This window comes from Stegostoma tigrinum, chromosome 1 (assembly GCF_030684315.1).
Source record: "Stegostoma tigrinum isolate sSteTig4 chromosome 1, sSteTig4.hap1, whole genome shotgun sequence".
NCBI lineage: Eukaryota > Metazoa > Chordata > Chondrichthyes > Orectolobiformes > Stegostomatidae > Stegostoma > Stegostoma tigrinum.
In genome coordinates this window covers 47,036,934-47,061,038 of record NC_081354.1, presented here as the reverse complement: position 1 = coordinate 47,061,038, position 24,105 = coordinate 47,036,934, and the positions used below count along the sequence as shown (strand labels likewise).

Below are 24,105 nucleotides of genomic sequence, written 5' to 3'. Positions count from 1 at the left end.
ACTGGACAGGAACATCCATTCAGAAAGTTACCCAACAACCATCATCCTCTGCTTCTTGTCACTCAGATACTTGTGGATCCATTGTGCCAAATTTCCTTGGATCCCAAGAGCTTTTACGTTTGCTATCGGTCTCCCATAATGGGACCTTATCAAAAGCCCTGCTGAAGTCCAATTAGACTATACAAATGCATTGCCATCATCCACATGCCTGATCACCTCATTGAAAAAATTAATCATGTTGGTCAAACAAAACCTTAACAAAACTGCACTGATTATTCTTGATTAATCCCTGCCTCTCTGAATGCAGATTAAAACTATCCCTCTGAATTGCTTCCAATAATTTCCCCACCACCGAGGTTTGATGATTGGCCTGCATTTTTCTGGTTTTACACTTGCTCCTTTCTTGACCAACTATACAATATTGACTGCTATTCAGTCTTCAAGTATTTCTCCTGGTAAGCTAGTCAAGAATTGAAAATTTTTGCAAGTGCCTCTGCTATTTTCTCCTTTGCCTCACTCAACAAGTTGGGATACATTTCATCCAGCCCTGGAGACACACCTACTTTTAAGCCCACCAGACCAGTCAGAGTTTCCATTTGTCTATTGCCCATTTCTTTAATTATATCACAGCCATTCTGCCTGATTTATATAGTACATCGTCCCTCATGCAAGTAACCGACAGAAAGTATTCATTTAGAACCCTATCTACATTCTCTGGCTAAGTGCATAACTTACCATTGTGGCCCTTACTGGGCCCTACTCTTTGGTTCATTATTCTTTCACCTATAACGTACCTGAAAAAACACCTTAGGGGGATTTGCCTTTACTTTACTTGCCAGTATCCCTTCATATTCCTTTTAGCTCTCCTGATCTCCATTTAAGTTTCCTCTTGCACATGCTATACTCTTCTGGGGTTTCTGTTGTTTTGAGCCTTTAGTATCTTCCATTAGCCTCCCTTTTTCTCTTAATACAATGCTATAAATCCCATAATACCCAGGGTTCACAAGATTTAATGGTCCCAACCTTTTCCTTTATTAGAACGTATTGGTTTTGTCCTCTCCATATTTCTTGAATGCATTCAGTGTTCTGAGACAGATTTACCTGAAAGTATCTGCTCCCTGTCCACTCTGACCAAATCATATCAGATCTTATTAAAATCAGCCTTGTTGAAGTTGAGAACTTTGGTTTCAGGCCTTTCCTTGTCCTTTTCCATAGCAATGTTCAATCTAAGTGAGTACGTTTTCCTGAAATTTACCTACACATGCTCCTTTATTTATCTCGGACTGTTAGGGGGGTCTAAAGTACATCAACAATGTAATTGCGCATCTTTTTGATTTTTAACTTCTATCCAAATGGCTTTATTTGAGGAACCTTCTAAGATGTTATCCCTCCTTACTGCTGTAATAGATTCCCTGAATAAAATTACAACATCTCAACTTTTACCTCCTTTCTTGATTCCTGAAAATCCTGTTTCCTGGAATATTGAGCTTCCAATCCTGCCCCTCTCTAAACCATGTCACAGTGATAACAATGACATCATATGCCAGTGTTTTAATTTGTGCATTCATATCATTTGGCATGTTCGTCAGACTCCTGGCGTTGAAATGGGTGGATTGGTTAGGTCAAATTGGCTCTATGGCTAGTTTGTGATGCAGAGTGATGCCAACAGCATGCCTTCAATTCCCGCACTGGCTGAGGTTACCAAGAAGGCCCCACCTTCTCAACCATGTCCCTTGCCTGAGGTGTGATGGTCCTTGGGTTGAACTGCCACTGTTTGTCTCTCTTTAAATGATTATGGCAACTTTACCTTTATCTTTTAGCACTAAAATAAATATATTCCAACTGTGTCAAACTCCTTTGTGCCATAAATTGCCTTTAATGTCAACGCATTTCTGACCCACTCCTAATTTTGAGCATTCTTCTTCCCATGCTGAACATTCTCTCTGGATCCCATCCTCCCCACCAAGTGAATTTAAATCCTCCCGAACAGCGCTGGCAAATCTCTCCTGAAGGATGCTGATCCTATTCCAGTTCAGGTGCAACCCATCTGACTTTAAAGGTCCCACTGCCCCTAAAAACAGTCCCAGTGTCTCAAAAATCTCAAGCCTCCCCTCCTACACCATCTCTCCAGTCATGCATTTATTTGGCCTAACCTACTATCCCTACACTCATTTATACATGACACCTAAATTAATCCAGAGATTACTACTTTTTGAGCCCTGTTCTTTAGCCTACTTCCTATCGCCCTAAATTCTACTTTCAGAACCGAATACCTTTTCTTAACCTTTTTCCTTTTCTGGCATCAGGGAGGCAACATATCATAAAATACTGAAGCTCTGAAACACTTGCTTCCAGAGCAGAACCAGCAACTTCTCAACAGTAGCGTTGTGACCACCCCTTTCCTGCATCACTGAAAGAAGCTAAAGATAAAATGGTAACTGGACATCTTAGCTGTGCTTCAAATGCCAGATTATATTTTCTCTCCCATCTGAACCCATACTGTCCTGTATCATGTTCATAAAATCTCACCATGGTGTTTAGAATTTTTTTTTGGAGACTAACACTGCATGCCTCAGGGCAAACCAAAGTTGCAGTCGGAAAAGAAGCAGGCTTAAACCCCTTGTTTGTTTGTGCAAATAAACTAAAGGTCTATTTCATTCATAAATCATCTCCCTTGTTTGACCTTTTACCAATTTTGTGTTTGAATATAATCATGGTAGAAATGTTCTTGTGCGTACTGAATGTCATTTTGGGCCCCAAACCTCCCCAAGAGTGCTCAAATAATAAGGTATATTTAAATTCTGACCATAAAATTTAAAATAGATCCTAGCACTAAATGCTTTTACTCAAAAGATGATAATGGTTGGAAACATTTATCAGGTACAGTAATAGAATCAGAATGTTGAAGCATGTGAAGATGCAGTTATTTGACAGGCTAGATGAGTTTTAACAAAAATCAAAAGTCCTTCCATTGCCCTGACATTTTCTTTGTACTCTTAAAAGAACCAAAGTGAAGACAGCTCGTTGTGATTTAAAAATCGAATACAGTTTGATGTAACTTGACCGTATCTGGTAAGCTTTGTAATCCAATCTTTCTGATCAAATAAGAAACAAAAGAACTGCAGATGCTGTATATCAGCAACAAAAACAAAATTGCTGGAGAGGCTCAGCATGTCTGGCAGCATCTGTGAAGGAAAAAGCAGTGTTAACCTTTTGATCCGGTGATCCTTCCTCAGAACGGGAGAAAGGGTCAACCAACCTGAAACGTTAACTCTGTTTATTCCTTCACAGATGCTGTCAAACCTGCTGAGCCTCTCCAGCAATTTTGTTTTTGTTCCTTTTTGATCAAAGGGTTCACTCCTAACATGTGACAAAATCACTGGCTGTATAAGTAGCTCATGAAAATGAACGAAGTTGGATTAATGGAGATGAACAAAGACAGAAGTGATGGAAAGGGATGGGGTTAAAAATGGTAAAAGAACAAGTGAGAAGAACGTGCAGACTGAGAGAGAAGGACAGAGTTGCAGCTTGTCATATAAGGAGCAGTTGAGGACTCTAGGTCAGTGCTGGATGGAGTTCAGAAAGCTGAGAGGGAGATCTGACTGAAACTTACAGAATACAGAGAGGCCTGAGTAGTGTGCATGTGAAGAAGATGTTTCCACTATCAGGAGAGACTAGAACCCAAGACCACAGCCTGAGAGTGAAGGGACGACCATTTAGAACAAAAATGGAGAGGAATTTATTCAGCCAGAGAATGGTGAATCTGTGGAATTCGATGCCAAAGATGATTGTGGGGGCCAAGTTATTGAATCTATTTAAGTCAGAAATAGATAGGTTCTTGATTAGTCAAAGGACCAAAGATTATGGGGAGAAGGCAGAAGAATAGAGTTGAGAAACATATCAGCCATGATCAAATGGTGGAACAGACTCAAAGGGCCAAATGACTAAATTCTGCTCCTATACCTTATGATCATGTGGACACTCTCCTTGGTGTAGAGGTTATCAAATTGTTTACATTTAAGAATAAAAACAATTTATTGGACTTGATTACTTTAACATGACTGCTGTTTTTTTGCGCTATTTTGCTTTTGTATTCCTGTTCTTTGGTGAATTGTTATAGTGCATCTCTTGATAGTAGATACAGTAAATGTAACTTGAAAACCATCAATAAACAATCTCATTCCTACATTATTATAGAGTGACAATCTTCGATGAAGCCAATGAGGTTATTGAGCTAGACAGACTGCCCTTAAAAATTCCAGCCTTTTCATCCCCGGAAGCTGTGTCAATTAGACTCCTAACCACAACCATTCTGGTGTGTGCCAGATTGTATCCAGCTGTTGAAGTTTTTTTTTACATTGATCCATGGTTTTGATGCCACACTTGATTGAAACATCCTTAATGTTTAGGGTAGCTATGCTGCTTGCGAGTCCACATTTACAGCAAGGAAGGCTGTGATAAGTGGAGTGGTTCTGGTGGAAACTGAACTGAACATCATTGATCAGATTACTAACTGGTGAGTAGGTGTCATTTGTTGACATTTTTGATATTTCTTGCATCATTTATTTTATGGTTGCGTGGAGTGCAATAAGATAGATGTTGCCAGATTAAATATTGTAGTTTTTTTTTGTAGTTCAAGGTGGACAGTTTTTAACATCATTGACAGATGTCAATTCTGTAGCTGTTCTGGAATTGTTACTGAGCAGGGGATTGTTCTCCCAGAATTCACTGTCTTTGCCATGATACAATTAATGATCTATCACTCAGGGTTTAAGTGTAACTCCTCTTTTTCATGGATACATCTAGATCTGAAGTTTAAGTGACTGGATGTGGTACTGGGCTCTCTGGAAGCAGATTATTTTCAGAATGTGATAAGAGGAATAACCATTTTGGTAACAGCAAAAGATTTATACATCAGAGGACAAACTGGGGAGAAGAAAATTCCAGAGACAAAATATGTTATAAAGATTACTTAAGAATTTTTGTTAAGTTTACTTTTATATTTTGCTGAAAATACTGGGGGAGAAATGATTGTGACATAATCACTGCCACTCTAAGCACAGGTTATTTTCAGTTAATTACTGATAGGAAGGTTAGTATCCAAACCATTTTTCATTTTTGGAAGTCTACAGAATGTATTTTTAACACAGAATATATAACCGTTTAAGAACAATAGAGGTCAGTTTATATGTGAAATATTCTTCCTTAAGATGCTGTATTTAGTTTTGATGCAAGTTACAGTCAATAACAACTGTATAAAGCATAAAATTACTTAATGGTAATTTTTATTTAGTGTAACTCAGTTTGATTCATTGTTTTCATTAGATTATATGCCAGATTTCATTTTCACTGATTGATTGCGGATGAGGTGACAATTTGACCCTTAATCATGGAGTGTCGCATTGAACCTGACATTGAGCTATGACTTGACATTGTTCAGTTGGAAATCCTACATGTTGAAGCTCCCAAGAGTTTGTTAAACAACAGGAGGGTGTCCTAATGGGAATATGGAGTGTTCATTGTGACTCAGTTAATATAGTAGCACTGGGTTTTTCAGCTCCAACCTCATAAATATCCATTCACAATATGAAATTACTTTGTAGAGGGCACTTGTGTAGATAGAGGTCAGAGATGTTTCTGGGGACATTAAATGTCCCAAGCACTTGAATTCTGTTAAAATCAAATAAAGATTCTGCTGTGTTTAAAAATAGTTGTGTTTTGCCAGTGATTAAGCTCCAACTTAGTTTAGCCTTCAATGAAATAAAAATATTAACTTGAACCACTTCTATAAGATTTAATGTGTAAGGAAGAATAATTGTCATGCTTTATATAAATGTTTGCAGTTAAAAATTTCAAGAAACAGAATTGACCACTAAAGCTGTTCTTTGTTTAATTCAGGAATATTCCTGTATGATAATTATTTCATCAGTGGCAATAAGATTTAATGATCAAAATTATTAAAACTTACCGGACTTCTGGTTTATTAATTTGTACTTAAGATGACAACCATGTCCTAAAAAAACAATACCAATAATCTGACTTTATTGAGTATACTTTAAAGATAACTAGTTTAGGATTATGATGCACTGGTGAGGAAATGAACAAAATTAAATTGCCACACAGTAAAAATTTGAAACGAGCATTCCGTCCAAAAAAGGCTTGTTTTATGTAGCTACATGCAGTTGCTTTGAAGAGAAAAGCATTTTGCTGCCACAGTCAGATTGTTTTGTGTGCACCAATATTAGTCTCTTCCAGAAGAATTTGCCTTTGCTAGCCAATTGTTTATTTTAAAAATGAGAGAATAACTTCCATTGATAGCAGTATGTCAAGTCAGACTAACTTATGTTTTAAAAACAGTTGTTCACAGAAAACTTCCTATTGGAAGACACTTGCCTGTTTTTAAAAATAGAAAACATTAGAAAAGTCTGTTTGTTAATTCAGTAATTCAATAACTGTGTCATACAGCATGATTTCAACCAGTTCATGCCAAACATAATCACAAACTAAACTAGTCTCACCTGCCTTCTCCTGGCCCATATCCCTCCAAACCTTTCCTATTTGTGTACTTATCCAAATGTCTTTTAAGTATTGTTATTGTGCTCTCATTCACCACTTCCTCAGGAAGTTAATCCCATATGTGAACCACCCTCTGTGTCAAAACAAAAACCCTCATAGCTTTTTCAAATCTTTTGCCTCTCACCTTAAAAATGTGCTCCCTAATTTTGAAATCCCCTATCTTGGAAAAAGACAACTAATATTAACCCTATCTATACCCCTCACGATTTTATAAACTCCTGTAAGGTCACTTCTCAACCTCCTATGCTCTAGTGAAATAAATGTCCCAGCCTTTCTTTATAATTCAACTCTTCCATACCCGGCAACATCCTGGTAAATCTGTTCTGAACCCTCTCCAGCTTAATAATATCATTCCTACAACTGGGCAATCAGAATTGGACACACAATTACAGAACAGGCCTCACCAAACTCACCAAAGTCCTGCAACCTTAACATGACTTTCCAACTTCTACACTCAAAGGTCTGAGCAATGAAGACAAGATTGCTAATAGCCTTTTTAACGACCCTGTCAATACGTGAGGCAAACTTCAAAGGATTATGTACCTGAACCCTTAGGTTCCTCTGTTCAACAACCCTACCCAAGGCCCTACCATTGTATAAGTCCAACCCCTGTTTGTTGTACCATTTTCACGTTTGTCTCATTTTGCAATTTAGTTAGCTTTAAGAGACATTGGCATATCACAAAAATGGGTAGTTATTTCTTGCATTTTGTGTCTAAAGTCCAATGGAAATTTAACAAGCTTGCTCAGGTAATGTACCTTATAAGGCACCAGTTACATTTAAAAATTTACATAGCAACAGACATAATTGAAAACCATATATTTCTACAGCTGCCAACCTTTTCCTCTATTAGTTTAAAATGTTAAATAAGAAATTTTACACCTCCTCCCAACTCATTTGAAAATATATTTCTTGATACATTCCAGAAGGTCAGTATCTAAATTAAGTGAATGATTCAATACACTACCAGGATACCTGGGCATACATATGAATGTGAAGTGAGCTCCCCTTTGATGCTACTTTTTCAAATAGTCTTCACGTGATAAATACAAATGCGGTGGACGTTTAGCCCATCTTAAATAATCCGTTCAAGATGTTGTACTAACGAACTCTCCCGTTACAGCATAGAAATATAGTCATAGAGTCATTCAGCATGGACTTAGACCCTTCGATCCAACCAGTCCTCATTGACCATGTTTCCAAACTAAACTAACACGCCAATCTGTACTTGGCCCATATCTCTCCAAACCTTTCTTATTCATGAACTTATCCAAGTATTTTTTTAAAAGTTGTAACCGCACCTGAAGCCACCATTTTCTGTAGCAGTTCGTTGTACACATGAACCACTCTCTGTGTAGAAAAGTTGCCTGTTACATTCTTTTTAAATCTGTCTCATCTCAATCCTAGTTTTGAACTTCCTCACCCTAGGGACAGATCCTTTGTCAGTCACCTTATCTATACTCCTCATGATTTTACAAACCTCAGAAAGGTCACCCAACAACCTGCTATGCTCTAGTGAAAAAAGTCCCAGTCTTTCCAGTCTATTTTTATATCTCAAACACTTCATTCCCTGCAACATCCAGGTAACTCTTTCCTGAACCCTGTCCAGATTAATAATATTCTTCCAATAACAAGCCAACCACACCCATATACAGCACTCCAGAAGAGGCCTCATCAACGTCCTATACAATCTCAACATGACATCCCAACTCCAATACTCAAAGATCTGAGCAATGAAGACAATAGACAATAGGTGCAGGAGTAGGCCATTTGGCCCTTCGAGCCAGCACCACCATTCATTATGATCATGGCTGATCATCCACAATCAGTATCCTGTTCCTGCCTTATCCTCATAACCCTTGATTCCACTATCTTTAAGAGCTCTATCTATCTCTTTCTTGAAACTATCCAGAGACTTGGCCTCCACTGCCTTCTGGAGCAGATTATTCCATATATCCACCACTCTCTGGGTGAAGAAGTTTCTCCTCAACTCTGTTCTAAAGGGCCTACCCCTTATTTTTAAAAATGAACTAAATTTCTTTCTTACCTATCTACCTGTCTAGAGTCAATGTTGAGGACTCACAGGGCAACACCCTCCCGACTGTGTACCGTTGTGACACCACCCTCTGCTGAGTTTCTCCTGGTGATGGTGATGTTTGGGACATTGTCCATCAGGTATGATTTCATAAGTATAACCATGTCTGGCTGTTGCTTAACTAGTCTGTGAGACAGCTTTTGGCATTAGGCCCCAGATATTAAGGAGGACTTTGCAAGATTGAGATGGCTGCTTCTTCTGTTGTCTTTTCCTGTGCCTAAGTCAATGTCTAATAAATCTGAAAAATTACTAGGATTTCCTCCCTCTGCACACCAAAAGTTTCATTTCAATTATGATCACCCTTTGAGTCTTTTTATAATTTGAAGTGTCATTTCCTTGTCCTTCTATCAAAATGTGGCTTCAGAGTACCAACATTTAACATATATTGTTGAAGTAAAATAAGCTTCTTGGACAATAAGTTAACTAGAGGACTGTCTTCCTGTGGATTAATAACCCCAACATAATTCAATAAGTTTGTCTAAGAAAGAGAAAACGACTGTGGAAGGGAGAGTGCCAGAAACAATTTTTTGCTTATTCAAGAAAGTCAGGGGCAGAGCTGAGTATGGTGGCCACCACCAAGGAGAAGGCAGTATAAAAACTGAATGGCCTGAAGGTGGATAAATCACTTGGACCACATGGATTATACCCCAGTGCTCTTAAGGAGATAGCTGAAGAGATAGTGGAGGCGTTAGTGATGATCTTGCAGGAATTATCAGTCAGGGAGGGTCCTAGAGGACTGGAAACTAGCAAACATGACACCCTTGTTTAAAAAGGAAGTAAGGCAAAAGATGAAAAAATACAGGCCAATTAGCCTACTCTCAGTCTTGGGTCAGAGTTTGGCGTCTGTTGTGAAGGATGAGATTTCTGAATACTTGGAAGTACATGGTAAAAGAAAGAAAAGTCAACATGGCTTCATCAAGGGGAGGCCATGCCTGACAAATCTGTTAGAATTCTTTGAGGAAATAACAAGCAGGTGAGACCAAAGAGAGCCAATGGATGTTATCTAACACTCCACTTCAAGAAGGCCTTTGAAAAGGTGCTGCACAGGAGGCTGCTGCGTAAGATAAGGGCCCATGGTGTTAGAGGCAAAGTGCTAGCGTGGATAGAAGATTGGCTGTCTGACAGAAAGCAAAGAGTGAGTTAAAAGCGTCTTTCTTAGGATGGTAGCCAGTGACAAGCAGTATTCCACAAAGGTCAGTGTTTGGGCCACAACTTTTCAGTTTATACATCAATGATCCAAATGAAGCAACTAAGGGCATTCTGGCCAAGTTTGCAGATGATACAAAGACAGGTAGAGGGACAGGTAGTATTGAGGAGGTGGGGATTCTGCAGAAGGATTTAGACAGGTTAGGAGAGTGGTCAAAAAAGTGACAGATGGAGTACAACATTGCAAAGTGTGAGGTCATGCACTTTGGAAAGAAGAATAGAAACATGCACTACTTCCTAAATGGGGAGAAAATTCAGAAGTCTGAAATGCAAAGAGACTTCAGAGTTCTAGTCCAGGATTCTCAAGGTAAACTTGCAGGTTGAGACAGTAGTTAGGAACGCAAATGCAACTTTGGCCTTTATTTTGACAGGACTTGAATATAAAAGCAGGGATGTACTACTGAGGTTTTATAAGGCTCTGGTCAAGCCACATTTGGAGTATTGTCTGCAGTTTTGGGCCCCCATATCCCTGGAAGGATATACTGGCCCTGGAGCAGGTTCATAGGAGGTTCACGAGAATGGCCCCAACAATGAAAAGCTTAACGTATGAGAAACGTTTGAGGAATCTGGGACTATACTCGATGGAGTTTAGAAGAATGAGGTGGGTGATCTAATTGAAACTTACAGAATACCGAATGGCCTAGATAGAGTACATGTTGAGAAGATGTTTCCATTGGTGGGACCCAAGGGCACAGTCTTAGAGTAAAGGGAAGACCTTTTAGATCAGAGATCAGGAGAAACATCTTCAGCCAGAGGGTGATGAATCTATGGAATTGACTGCCATGGAAGATTGTGGAGGCCATGTTACTGAGTATATTTAAGATGCAGATAAACAGGTTCTTAGTTGTCAAGAGTTACAGGGAGAAAGCAAGAGAATGAGATTGAGAAACTTATCAGGCATGATTGAATAGTGGAGCAGATTTGATGGGCTGAATGACCTAGTTTTTTTGCTCCTACATCTTATGGTCTGACAATGTCTTATGCTCTTATGGTCATTCATGGGATGTGGATATCGCTGACTTGGCCAGCATTTATTGGTCCCCCTTAATCAACTCTGAAAAGGTAGTGGTGAGCTACTTCTTCAACCACTACAGCCTATTTGGTGTCAATACCCATACAATTCTATTCGAAGTGAGTTCAAGGATATTGACCCAGAGACAGTGAAAGAACAATGATATATGATAGTTTGTGGCTTGGAGGAGAACTTGGAATAGCCCATGTAGTTAGCCTTGTCAGCTGCACTTGTCCTCCTTGTTGGTAAAGCTTGTGGCTTTGGAAAGTGTTCAGGATCCCTGGTTAGCTTCTGTAGAGCATCTTATACGTGCACAGCTGCTGCTGTGCATTGGTAGTGGATGGATTGAATGTTTGCAGATGCAGTGCTACTCAAGCAGCCTGTTTTGTTTAGCTTCTTAACTGTTGGAGTTGCACTCATTTAAGGAAAAGGTGAAATATTCCATCATATTCCTAAGTTGTGCCGTGAAGATAGCAGACAAGCTTTTGGGAATCAGAAGTGAGTTATTCGCCCCAGGATTCCTCCTCTTGTTGCAGTAGTATTTTTAAATAATTAGTCCAGTCAAGTTTCTGGCCAGTGATTAACCTCCAGGATGTTGAAAGAGTAGGGTTTAGTCATGGTAATGCTATAGAATGTTATGGGGTGATGTTTAGTCTCTTGTTAGAGATTCTCATTCCCTCGCACTTGTGTGCTGTGAATAGTACTTGTCTCTTGTCAGCCAAGCCCAGATATTGTCTAGCTCCTGCTGCTACTGGACAAGGACTACTTTGGTATCTGTGGTGTTGTAAATGGTGCTGAACATTGTACAATCATTAGCAAACATCCCTCTTTCTGACCTTAAGATGGACTAAAGGCCATTGATGAAGCAGCAGATACATAGGTCACAAAGCACTAGCCTGGGGAGCTCCTGCAGAAATAAGCTGGAGTTAACATACCTGACTTCTTCAATTGCAACCATTTTCTTTTGAGCTCAGTAAGATTCCAACCAGTGGAGAGATTTCCTCCTAATTCCCATCAACTCTAATTTGCTAGGGCTCATGGTGTTGATGACAGGGGCAGTCACACTCACCTATTAACATTTATCATGTCTCCAAATGTTGAGCTCAGACCTGTGTGAGAATTCACCAGTCTTTCAGTTTCAGGCCCATTTATTTCAGTATAATTATGGAGCAGCCTATTCAATACGTAAACCATTTTATTGTTAAATGTCCAGGTTTTTGAGTAGATTTGTAGCTTGGGATGTGATTGGTTGGTTCACTGAGCTAGTTCGTTGATCCGCAGACATTTCATTACCCTGCTAGGTAACATCACAGTGCAGCCTCCAGGGAAGTGCTGTTGAGCTTTCCCACCTGGTATTTAAACTCTGGTGTCCATTGAGCTGGGTAACCTCACTTCTGGTTTTCCTTCACAGTGGAGTATATATCGGGGCAGCACGGTGGCTCAGTGGTTAGCACTGCAGCCTCACAGCACCTGGGTTCAATTCCAGCCTCGGGCAACTGTCTGTGCCGATTTTGCACATTCTCTCCGTGTCTGCGTGGGTTTGCTCCCACAGTCTAAAGATGTGCAGACTAGGTGGATTGGCCATGCTAAATTGCCCATAGTGTTCAGGAGTGTGTGGGATATAGGGGGATGTGTCTGGGTGGGATGCTGCAAGGGGCAGTGTGGACTTGTTGGGCCGAAGGGCCTGTTTCCACACTGTAGGGAATCTAATCAAAATATCGGATCTAGCTCTATGTGTTTGTTGATGGCCTTCTTAGTGGAGAAAGAGGCCTGTAGGAATTCCCATCATCACATGCTTGTCCAGATCAGGTCAGGTGATTTGTAATGGCAAAGATAATACACTGTATTATGTTATCACTTATTTACACAGGAATAGTGTTCAGTCAGTAAAATTTTAATTTTATTTCTTCAGTCTGCATTTTCTTTTACCTATATGTACTGGATGTGTCCTACTCTTGTTTCCCAGGGCAGAAATGGCTAGCACGAGGGGTCATAGTTTTAAGCTGGTTGGTGGAAAGTATAGAGGGGATGTCAGAGGCAGGTTCTTTATGCAGAGAGTTGTGAGAGCATGGAATGCGTTGCCAGCAGCAGTTGTGGAAGCAAGGTCATTGGGGTCATTTAAGAGACTGCTGGACATGTATATGGTCACAGAAATTTGAGGGTGCATACATGAGGACCAATGGTCGGCACAACATTGTGGGCTGAAGGGCCTGTTCTGTGCTGTACTGTTCTATGTTCTATAACACTTGTCATTTCAACAACCTTTATATGTCTTTGCATCCGTCCCTTCATTCATACAGATCATGTAAATGATTCCTTTAATCAACTCTTTTTTGGTGGAATGGAAAGAAATGTTTTGAAAGTTTCAAGGCTCTGATTTCTAGACCCCTGAATAATCATGATTTTTAAGTAGCAGTTACAACTATACTTTTTCAAAGTTCTTTGAATGTAGGGCTTATATCAAAGAACTGAAGAATGGTAACTACTATATTTCTTTTCAATTAAGGCTACGAGAGAAGTCAAGTAACTAATTAACAACAAAACAGAAACAAAAATCTGGATGCTCGAAATCTGAAATTAAAATAAGGTAATACCAAATTTAGATGGTAACTGTGTAGAGAGAAACAGTGTTAACATTTCAGATCATTGACCTTTGTCAGATTTCTGGGGTGTAGTCAATAGCTTAGAGGATATGAATTAAACTAGTTATCCAGGATCCTAAGATAATGCTCTGGGGAAATGGGTATGAATGCCACCACTACTACTACAATGTATATACAATTAACTAATAAATCTGGAATTACAAGCTCGTCACAGATTCTGTCAATCCTTGCAAAAATCCATCTGGTTCACTATTGACCTTTTCAAGAAAGAAATCTGCTGGCCGAGGTGTGATTCCAGGCCCACAGCAATGTGATTCTCAAATACCCTCAGAAATGGCCTAGAAAGTTGCTTAATAGTGTCAAACTGCTGCAGAAAACTCAAAAGTAATGAAACTGAACAGACTTCCCAGTACTTACCGATGTACTGGAATTGACAGCAACGCATGCAGTCTTGTCAGTGCTCCAAAAATTTCTTCTTATTATCTGAGGGTTTGTGCCAACATTGGGAGAACTGACTTAGAACTAGTCAAGTAATAGCTGGTACATAATCATATTCTCAGAATTATATTTTGCAATGTCCCAGATACTACCGCCACCACCATCTCTGGGGATGCCCTGTTCCACCAGCACAGACCAATCATAGATGGCAGTGCTGAGGTATACTGTGGAGAGGGAGCAGTGACTCTAGATACCATTTAATCCTACAAGAAAGGAAACCTGATGAATATCTCTAACTTCAGTTGATAAATCACTACTTTTTAGTGTTTTTTCCAATTGATGTTCAAAACCAAGTTCACAGAATATACTCTGAGTTGGGACTTCAGTGTCTATCCTGAAGACTGATTTAGTGGTATATGATGAAAGGTAGTTATGATAATAATATATAGTAGCTATTTAAAAAAAACTAAACTTTCAGGGTTTGGATTTTTATTAAACAAGCTAGGTCAGTCAGCCCTTCAAGAACAGTGACCAAATCCACAATATGTCATAGAGCTTGTGAACTGCTGAAGTTTTCATGGAAAATTGTTTAAACTAGGATAATTTACATCAGGTGGAGTAAACAGTGAAGACCATTAGTTGTTTTCAGTTTTGAATAATCAAGGATTGAAGTTTAGCTTAGAAAACCCAGTGATTAAAGCTTTTTAAGGCAGTTTGGAGGAGAACTGACTGGAATCAGAAGCAAATATAGTCTCTCTCTTAGATTGTGCTTAGAATAATTAAAGGGATCAGTCACCACAATAGGAAAGTTTGTTTGTGCATCTTTCAGGACTAGATTTGTTGAAGTGAAATCTGCAGCTTTGTGCATATTTATGTGAGAATACCCCAGAGTTCACAAGGCATGAACTAAAAAGAATCAGTTCAGCCAAACATAAGTTTTGATATGGTAGCATAATTTATGTGGATTTGAATCACAATGAAATGAAGGTGTTGAGAAATAGTTTGTATCTTTGTCTTGATTCATTTTATTATTTTTCTGACTGTTCTATGTTCAGGTAGCTTTTTTGTATTTGTCTTTAGTCTGAAAAACTTCTGTTCTTGAAGAAGAAATAAATTTTGATGTTTCAGAAACAGTTAACATTACAGTAGAGGATGTTCGGGAGGTCGTAGAGAATATATAGGTGGATAAAACTCGGGGACCTGATCTAATATATGCCAGAACATTGTGGGAAGTAAAGGAGGAAATTGTGAGACCTCTTGCAGAAATACTTCCATCATCTACAACTACAGGTCAGGTGCCTGATGATTGGAGGGTGACTAATGTACCTTTCTTGAAAAAAGGTTGTAAGGAGAAACTGAGGATCTATGTACCTGTGAATCTGACATCAGTGTGGGTAAATTATTGGAGGTGATTATTAAAAGATAGGATTCATGGACATTTAGAGAAGGAAAAATTATTACTGATAGTCAGCATGGTTTTGTGTGAGAAAAATCATGTCTAAAAAAGTTAACTGAGTTTTTTGAGGAAGTAGCCAAAAATATTGATGAGGGCAAGGCAGTAGACGTTGTTTACTTGGACTCTAGTAAGGCTTCAACAAGGTTCCGCATGGTTGACTAATTAGTAAAGTTAGGTCACATGGGATTCAGGGTGAGTTTGCCAATTTGGATACATAATTGGCTAAATGGCAGGAGACAGAGAATGATGGTAGACAGTTGCTTTTTGGACTTTTTGGTTCAGTTCTGGGTCCTCTTTTGTTTGTCATTTATACAAATGATGGGGATGAGAATATAGAAGGTATGGTTAATAAGTTTGCAGACAACACCAAAATTGGTGGCATAGTAGATAGTGAAGGAGGTTTTCTAAGATTACAAAGGGATTTTGATCAAATGGATCAATGGGCTGAAATAATGGCAGATGGAGTTCAATCTAGATAAATGCGATATATTGCATTTTGGTACAAAACAACAAGGGAAGGGCTTATAAAATTAATGGTAGGGCCTTGTGTAGTGTTGTAGAATTTAGGGATCTAGGGATGCAGGTGCATAATTCTTTGAAGTTGGCATCACATGTAGACAGGGTGGCGAAAAAGGCATTTGGTATGCTTGCCATCATTGCTCAAATCTTTGAGTATAAGAATTGGGAAGTCATGTTAAGGCTGTACAGGACATTGGTGAGGCCTCACCTGGAATACTGTGTCCAGTTCTGGTCGCGCATTTATACAAGTGATATTATTAAGCTGGAGAGGGTTCAGAATGTTGCAGGGTATGGAAGGTTTGAGTTGTACAAAAGGCTGGATCGGCTGGGACATTTTTCGCTGGAGCGTAGGAAGTTGTGAGGCGACCTTATAGTGGTTTATAAAGTAATGAGGGGTGTGGATAGAGTTAATAGTTGACATCTTTTCCCTAGAATAGAGAATTTCAAAATAATGGGGCATATTTTAAAGGTGAAAGGCAACAGATTTTAAAAAGACATGGCAATTTTTTACATGTGTGGAATGAAGTTCCTGAGGAAGTGGTGGATGTAGTTACAATCACAGTGTTTGAAACTCATTTGAATAAGTACATGAATAGGAAGGTTTGGAGGGATATGAGCCAGGAATAGGCAATAGGGACTCGTTTAGTTTGGGATTATGTTCAGCATGGACTGGTTGGACCGAAGGGTCTGCTTCTGTGCTGTGTGACTCTATAAACTCTTGGCCTCATGTGACTACGTTTTGGTGAATGACCACCATGTTAACTTGTGATTAGTCCATTCCATATGGAGATGAAGTGCTGTCTTCACATTGGGGATATTATCATGGCCAGGGGTAAGAAGAGAAACTCCAAAGATAAATTCTAATCGCTGCTATGTTTTTGGGTTTAAATTCTGTTTCTTTTACAAATGGGCAACCTGATTGGACTTGTAAAATAGTTGAGGATGATCACATGATCATATTGCCAGAAGCTTCTGAGCCCCCTACATTGAATAGACATTACAGCTAAAGTTGATACAGAAGACTGGAGGCAAACTGTCTGCTTCCAGCCAGCTCCAGAGAAAGGAAGACAGCAAGACCCAGTGTGCTAAAACAAGCATTAATGATTTACCGTTACCTCATTGCCTTCATAGAATTCTTACAGTGTGGAAACAGTCCCTTCGGCCCAACAAGTCCACACTGACCCTTGGAGAATCCCATCCAGACCTATTCCCTAAAACCCACACACCCCTGAACACTACAGGCAATTTAGCATGGCCAATCCACTTAGCCTGCACATCTTTGGACTATGGGAGGAAACCGGAGCATCCGGAGGAGACACGGGGAAAATGTGCAAACTCCACACAGTCACCCGAGGCTGGGATTGAACCCAGGTCCCTGACGCTGTAAGAATACAGTGCTAACCACTGAGCCACCATGCTGCCACCTTGAAACGGAAAATCTGAGTGGGAGATAAACTTACTCTCCTTAGTTTAGAAATCTTCCGATTAGCCTGTCTTTTCACATAACTGAAATCTGACTATGTTGAATAGCTTAAATGTGCAATTGAGATTCTATGTCAGTGGCTGTTTGACCTCCAGAGGGAAGGCAAGATTCTAGGCAGAGTTGGCAGTCTGTCTCAGATGCTTCAACTCTGTCTGACTGTTCCTAGCTAAAACAAAGACTACGCATTGTCTGCAAGGAGGATGTTTACAGTTTATTCCTGCCAAAAACATGATTATTGGTCACTGATTTCCAGGGAACAGTAATCCATGTGAGAGATAATGGGAACTGCAGATGCTGGAGAATTCCAAGATAATAAAATGTGAGGCTGGATGAACACAGCAGGCCAAGCAGCATCACAAAAGCTGACGTTTCGGGCCTAGACCCTTCTTCAGAGAGGGGGATGGGGAGAGGGAACTGGAATAAATAGGGAGAGAGGGGGAGGCGGACCGAAGATGGAGAGTAAAGAAGATAGGTGGAGAGAGTGTAGGTGGGGAGTTAGGGAGGGGATAGGTCAGTCCAGGGAAGACGGACAGGTCAAGGAGGTGGGATGAGGGTAATCCATGTGAACTGATTTTCAATACCACTTGATTCACCAAAACTTGTCATTTATATTCTGTCCATGTCTTGTTGTGACTACCTTAATTTCCTGAATGCCTGCATTTGTGCATGGAGTAGCAAGCAATTCCTTCCCTGTTTGAGTGTACTGTTAATAAAAATCTATATTTTGATTTCCTGTTAAAAGATTTTACTGAGGTATGCTTTCAAAAATTGGAATCCAAAAGTAGGGTTTGGGAGCACTCTTCAGCCTATCTCCATTAGGGGTTATTAGGGAAAAGACTAATTGACTATTCCTCACTCTAATGGCTTAAAAGGGAGAAAAGCAAGCATAATTTAAATTCATCCTCATTCCCTTTTGTCAGTAACTATACCCTTCATTGTATCGTGTGGCATTGCCACCGCGCTAACTGTGATAAATTTCAAACAGGCTTAGCCACTCAAAAGTGGACACGGCATTCAGTACTGTAAGCCATTAGCAGCAGAATTGTGTTCAAGAACAATTTGTAGCCTAATGGACCAGCATAACCCACTTTATCATTATCATCAAGGTGGGTAAATCAACCCTGGTTTAATAGGGAGTGCAGGGGAGAACTTTGTATATCTAAAAATGAGGTACCAATCTGGTAAAGTTACACGACAGGGTTACTTTCATGCCATGTAGCACAGATGGGAAATCCTACAACTGACAAATCCGATCAAATCTTTATCTCATCCTGCTGTGAAAGGTGATGGACAATTATGCACCTCACCTAAAGTGGAGACCCCAGACATATGCCCATCGCCACTGATGGGGATGCCCAGCACATCAGTGCAAAAAACAAATCTGAAGCATGTGTATTCATCCCTAGTCCAGGTCTATGTGCAGCAAGTTCTGGAGAATGTCAAACGTTGACTGATTAGAAACAGTTGTACCACAGAATTGACATTCAGCAGCATTACTATCACTGAAATCCCAACTTTGTACACCCTGGTGATTACCATTGACCAGAAATTTAACTGAATGTGTCATATAAATGCTTTGATTATGCTGCACACAATAAATGACAAGAGAAGCTTAGGGAGTAAGTCATCAGGATGTAAATTTAGATTTTTAATTATGTGGAAAGAAAAGAGTGGAATTTAAGGCAGCTTGTTGAGTGGTTGAAGGTAAGTAATGTGTATCCCATGGTGTTCATCCCCTGTTGTTCACTGTGCAAAATCAGTGATTTAACATTTGCAGGTGGTACCGGATTAGGTGATATAGTTAAATATTTGGAAGACTATGTTAAGCTACAGTTGAATATAGGATAAGATAGCGATTGAATTGACATTCACTGTTAGTAAGTGCAATGTGATTTGAGACGTGACTTGATGGAACATATCATTTTTGAGCTACATTTCCCAAGACTCTGCATTGCTAGGAGCATGATTGTGTCCTTCTACGGTTGATGTTTCATATGTCCACTTGGAGAGAGTTATAAGAGATGTACAGCACAGAAACAGGCCCTTTGGTCCAATTCATCCATGCCAACAAGACATCCATTGTTGACAAGGCCCTCAACCAGGTTCGACCCATCTCCTGCACTTCTGCCCTCACCCCGTCTCTTCCCTCCTATAACAGTGATAGGGTTCCCCTTGTCCTTACCTACCATCCCACCAGCATCCACATCTAGAGATCATCAGCCACCATTTCCACTACCTTCAGCGAGATGCCACCATCAGACATAAATTCCCCTCCCCTCCCTTGTCCACCTTCCACAGGGATCGTTCAGTCTGGGACACCCTGATCCACTCTTCCTTCACTCCCAACACAGCCCATGGCACTTTCCCCTGCAACTGCTGGAGGTATAACACAGTTGCCTCCTCCCTCCTTCATATCCAAGGGCCTGAACATACTTTCTAGGTAAAGCAGCACTTCACCTACACTTCCCACGATCTAGTCTACTGCATTCATTGTTCACAATATGGTCTCCTCTACATTGGGGAAATGAAGCAGATACTGGGTGACTGCTTCGCAGCACATCTACATTCTGCTTGCAAAAAAAGACCCCGAGTTTCCAGTTGCCTGCTGCTTTAACACACCACCCTGTTCTCTGACCAATGTCTCTGTCTTAGACTTGCTGCAGTGTTCCAGCAAAGCTAGCACAAGCTGGAAGAACTACACGTCATTTTCTGCTTGGTGATTCTGCAGCCCTCCAGATGCAATGTCAAGTTCTGTGATTTTAGGCCCTGAACACTCTCATGTCCTAGCCCCCTACCCCACACACCAGACCTTGTTACCACACAGTTTGCCATTACACACTACCTATTGCTAGCCACTTAATAGTCTCCATTAACAGTTGATCACCCTCCCAGCCAGATCATTATCCACTCCTTTGTCTGCCCATCTGTTGTTCTTTCTCTTTGGGCTGTATCCCAACCTATCATTTACTCCTTACCAAGTCCCCCATCCCCTACCCTATCATCTACATATAAACCAAACATTTCCTATCTTCTGTCAGTTTTGAGGAAAGATCATTGGACCTGAAATGTTAACTCTGATTTCTCATCACAGATGCTGCCAGACCTGAGCTTTTCCAGCAATCTCTTTCATGTTTTTTATCCTAAAATAATCTAGTCCCACTTGCCAGCATTTGCCCTAAATCCCTCTAAAACTCATGTACCCATCCAGACGCCTTTTAATCACCACCTCTGGCAGCTTATTCCACACTCACACCACCCTCGGCAAGAAAGAGTTGTCCCTTGGGTCCACTTTAAATCCTTTCCCCTCTCATCTTAAATCTATGCCATCTAGTTTTGGGCTCACCTATCCTGGAGAAAAGACCTTGGTTATTCACCCTATCCATGCCCCTCATGATTTTATAAACTTCTATAAGGTTACCCCTCTGCCTCCAACATTGCAGGGAAAATAACCCCAGTCTATTCAGCCTCTCCATTTTTCTCAAACCTTCTAACCCCATCTTTGAGGATTGATTGAGAGAGTGAACAGCTGTTATTGGATTGGTTGGTTGGTTGATTGGTTTCCATGTTGGAGTGTTTGTCAAAGAAGCAATCCATTTCTTCTGGCTCCAAATCTATTCAATTCATATCTTCACATCTAGATTCACCCTCATCCTCTTCTCAACCCATGTCAAACAATCCCCCATCCCACCAGGTGAAGGTTAGTTGTTCAATTGTTTCCACTGCAGAATTGGATCCCAGAACATAACTGTCGATCAGGTTTGAATATTGCATACACACTTTGTAACACAGGCATGGATGAATGATGATGTCATTATGAAGTTATTTCAAAATTTAATCTATGATAGTTATTGTGGAAAAACTGATCTGATGAGACGCATTCAGATTCTTGTTGGGTTAATGACACCTTGTTGTCACTTTAATATATTACAATCACCTCTTGTAATTAGATGGGACAGATGTTACAGTATCTGATCTACCTTCATAGTAAACTGTTTAAAAGAATGGAGGTTGCTTTAGTAAATGCAATAAAGCCTAGCAAAATAAATTACAAATCTCGCAAAATAAATTACAAATCTCAGTGCAGTTATTGGTGTATCAAGAGATATTTATGATAGGCAACAGTAATAATTTGGTAACAATTATGGGTCAATGCATGACAATTTTATATTGTAGCTTTCAATGCAGCCACTGACTGGTCCATTAGTTTTTTTTTGTAATTGATACTAATGGATTGCTGCTACAATTTTAAAATATTAAGCATCGTTGTCTAAGACTTGTCAATTTAAATTTCAAGCAAAATTCAACATTTTGTTGAAACAGTGATAAATTGTAAGCTACAGAATTTTGCTATTATGTTTTCAGACTCCTGAATTATTTGTGACCTTGCTCATTGATCAGGTCAATTGGTAGCATGAAATGAAAGACAACCATTTATTTAGTAAGAACGGGAAACCTTGTAATGAACCCCTAAGTTATTTGCTGTCTTTTGTGTAAAATTACATTGTAGGAATATAATAAAGCATGATATGCCAAATGGCCATGAAATCTTCAAATCTTATCCTTGCACAAATTCCTTTTTCATTTCTTATTTAATTTTGAGGGTTTAAGCCATTACAGGCCATTTTTGTTTTTGATTGGCATATCAAAGAGACCACTTATTTGGGGTCAGCTAGCAATTACTTGGTTTCCTCTTGCCTCATACTAGCTGCTGTCATCTCTGAAGTCCTCTTTCACAGTGATAATAGCTTTGGCTCAATTTACCTTTCATGATAATAAATGGCTTCATTCCTAGAAATAGCTTTCTCACTCTACTGTATTCCTCTTCAACATACAAATATATCTTCAAGAAAGCATGCATATAATAGCATAGTGTTCTAGCTGTGGTATCATTGGTGTTTTATGCTAAGTCGGATTTTAAAAGATTGTGGTTGTGCAGCACAGTTGCTAGCATTGTGGGTCCTGGGTTCAATTCCAGCGTTTGGTCACTGACTGTGTGGAAATTGCACATTCTCCCTGCCTCGTGTGGGTCTCATCCACGTGCTCCAGTTTCCTCCCACAATCTAAAGATATGCAGGTAAGGTAGATTGGCCATGCTAAAATATCCCGTAATGTCCTAGGATTAGCAGGCTAGGGGATTAGCCATGTAAATGCGGGTTTACGGAGATAGGGTGAAGGTGTGAGTCTAGATGTCAGCTTCCACTCTATGGATTCTATGATGATCCTCCTTTCAATATCCATCTGGTCAAGTTCCCTCATGTTTCAACTAAATCATTTCTGATGCTTCTAAACTCCAGAGGATACAGGACTAATCTGTTAAATCTTTCCTCAGAAGGCAAATCTGACTATTCTGGGTGGTCAAATAAACCTTCTGTGAACTGCTTCAAATACAGTACCATTCTTCCATAAGTACTGTGACCCATACTGTATGCAATACATTAGATGTGGTCTCACCAATGCTCTGTGTAACTGAAGCCTAAGCTATCACCTCTTACATTCAATTTCTTTGCAATAAAGCATAACATTCTATTTCACATGCTAGTACATTATCTCATTTATCATATTTTGATCAAGTACCAACTTTAGTTTTAGAATTTTTACCCTTCACCAAGAATTAGTTGAGATAATTGGAACATTTGTGTTTTACATTGTTTTGTTAGGATTTGTCTTTAATTAATTAAACTTCTCAGATATTAAATTCATTATTATTAGCCTGATAGTATTTTGAACGTTGAAGACATTTAACATTAGGTAACAAACTATTTGTTTTGAAAAATCCACATCTCCATTAATACTACTTCTGAGCATTGAAGTAACAATAAAGCAAAATAATTTAGTTTTCAGGCATAGATTATGTAATTCTGAAAATTATCCAAAACCCAACCTAGCATCAATTATCGATTCATTTTCTCCACCATTGGTGTACAGTGACAATAGTCTGTACTGTATACAAGAAGCAATGCCGCAACTTGCCATGGCTCCTTCAAACAATGCCTTCTAAACCTATGACCACTACCACCTAGAAGGATTAGGGCAACAAATGCACAGGAACATGATCAGCACCGGTATGATCCCGCTAAAGCTCGCAGCTTCCTGACTTGGAACAATGTTGCTGTGCTCTCATTGTCACTGGGTCAAAATGTTGCCACTTTTCCCAAACAGCACTGTAGCTATTTTACTTTATTTTAAGTCATTCATGGGATGTGGGCATTACTAGCTGGGCTAGCACTAGTTGCTGTGAGTACATGATGTTGAGCTAAATTCTTGAATTGTTCCAGCCCATTTGCTATAGATGGAACTCTTTCCCTCGTGGCATTATAGATCTAAGATTTTGACCCTGTGACACACAAGAAACAGCAATATATTTCCAAGTCAGGATGTTAGTTGGCTTGGAGGGAAACTTGCAGGTTCTGGTATTCCTAAGCACCTGCTGTTCTTGTTCTTCCAGATGGACGTGATTATGGGTTTGGAAGGTGCTGTTTAAGGATCTTTCATGAATTTCTGTAGTGCATCTTGTAGCTGCTACTGAGCATTGGTAGTGGATGTTTCTGGATGTGGTACCAATCAAGTGGGCTGCTTTGTTCTCCGTGGTGTCAAGCTGCTTGAGTGTTGTTGGAACTACACTCATCCAGACAAGTGGAGAATATTCCATCACACTCCTGACTTGTATTTTTTCAAAGGTGGATGGGCTGTGGGGAGTTAGGAGATAAGTTACTCAAG

General features: G+C 39.7%; 1 protein-coding gene across 7 annotated transcripts in view; it reads left to right on the top strand.

The window, feature by feature from the left end:
- The window catches only part of slc10a7 (solute carrier family 10 member 7), a 262,492-nt gene that overhangs the window by 218,948 nt on the left and 19,439 nt on the right, over positions 1-24,105 (top strand). Inside the window, exons 12-13 of one of the 7 annotated variants that reach the window (XR_009445663.1) lie at positions 4,410-4,516; positions 13,396-13,476. The exons of 3 other annotated variants lie outside the window; for them this stretch is intronic. Coding sequence is in view for 1 of the 4 variants with exons in the window: in XM_048530682.2 (XP_048386639.1) it covers positions 3,004-3,014 (11 nt within the window). In the remaining 3 variants the exon portion in view is untranslated. 3 more of the 7 variants (XR_009445664.1, XR_009445662.1, XM_048530682.2) reach the window with 3 other exon arrangements.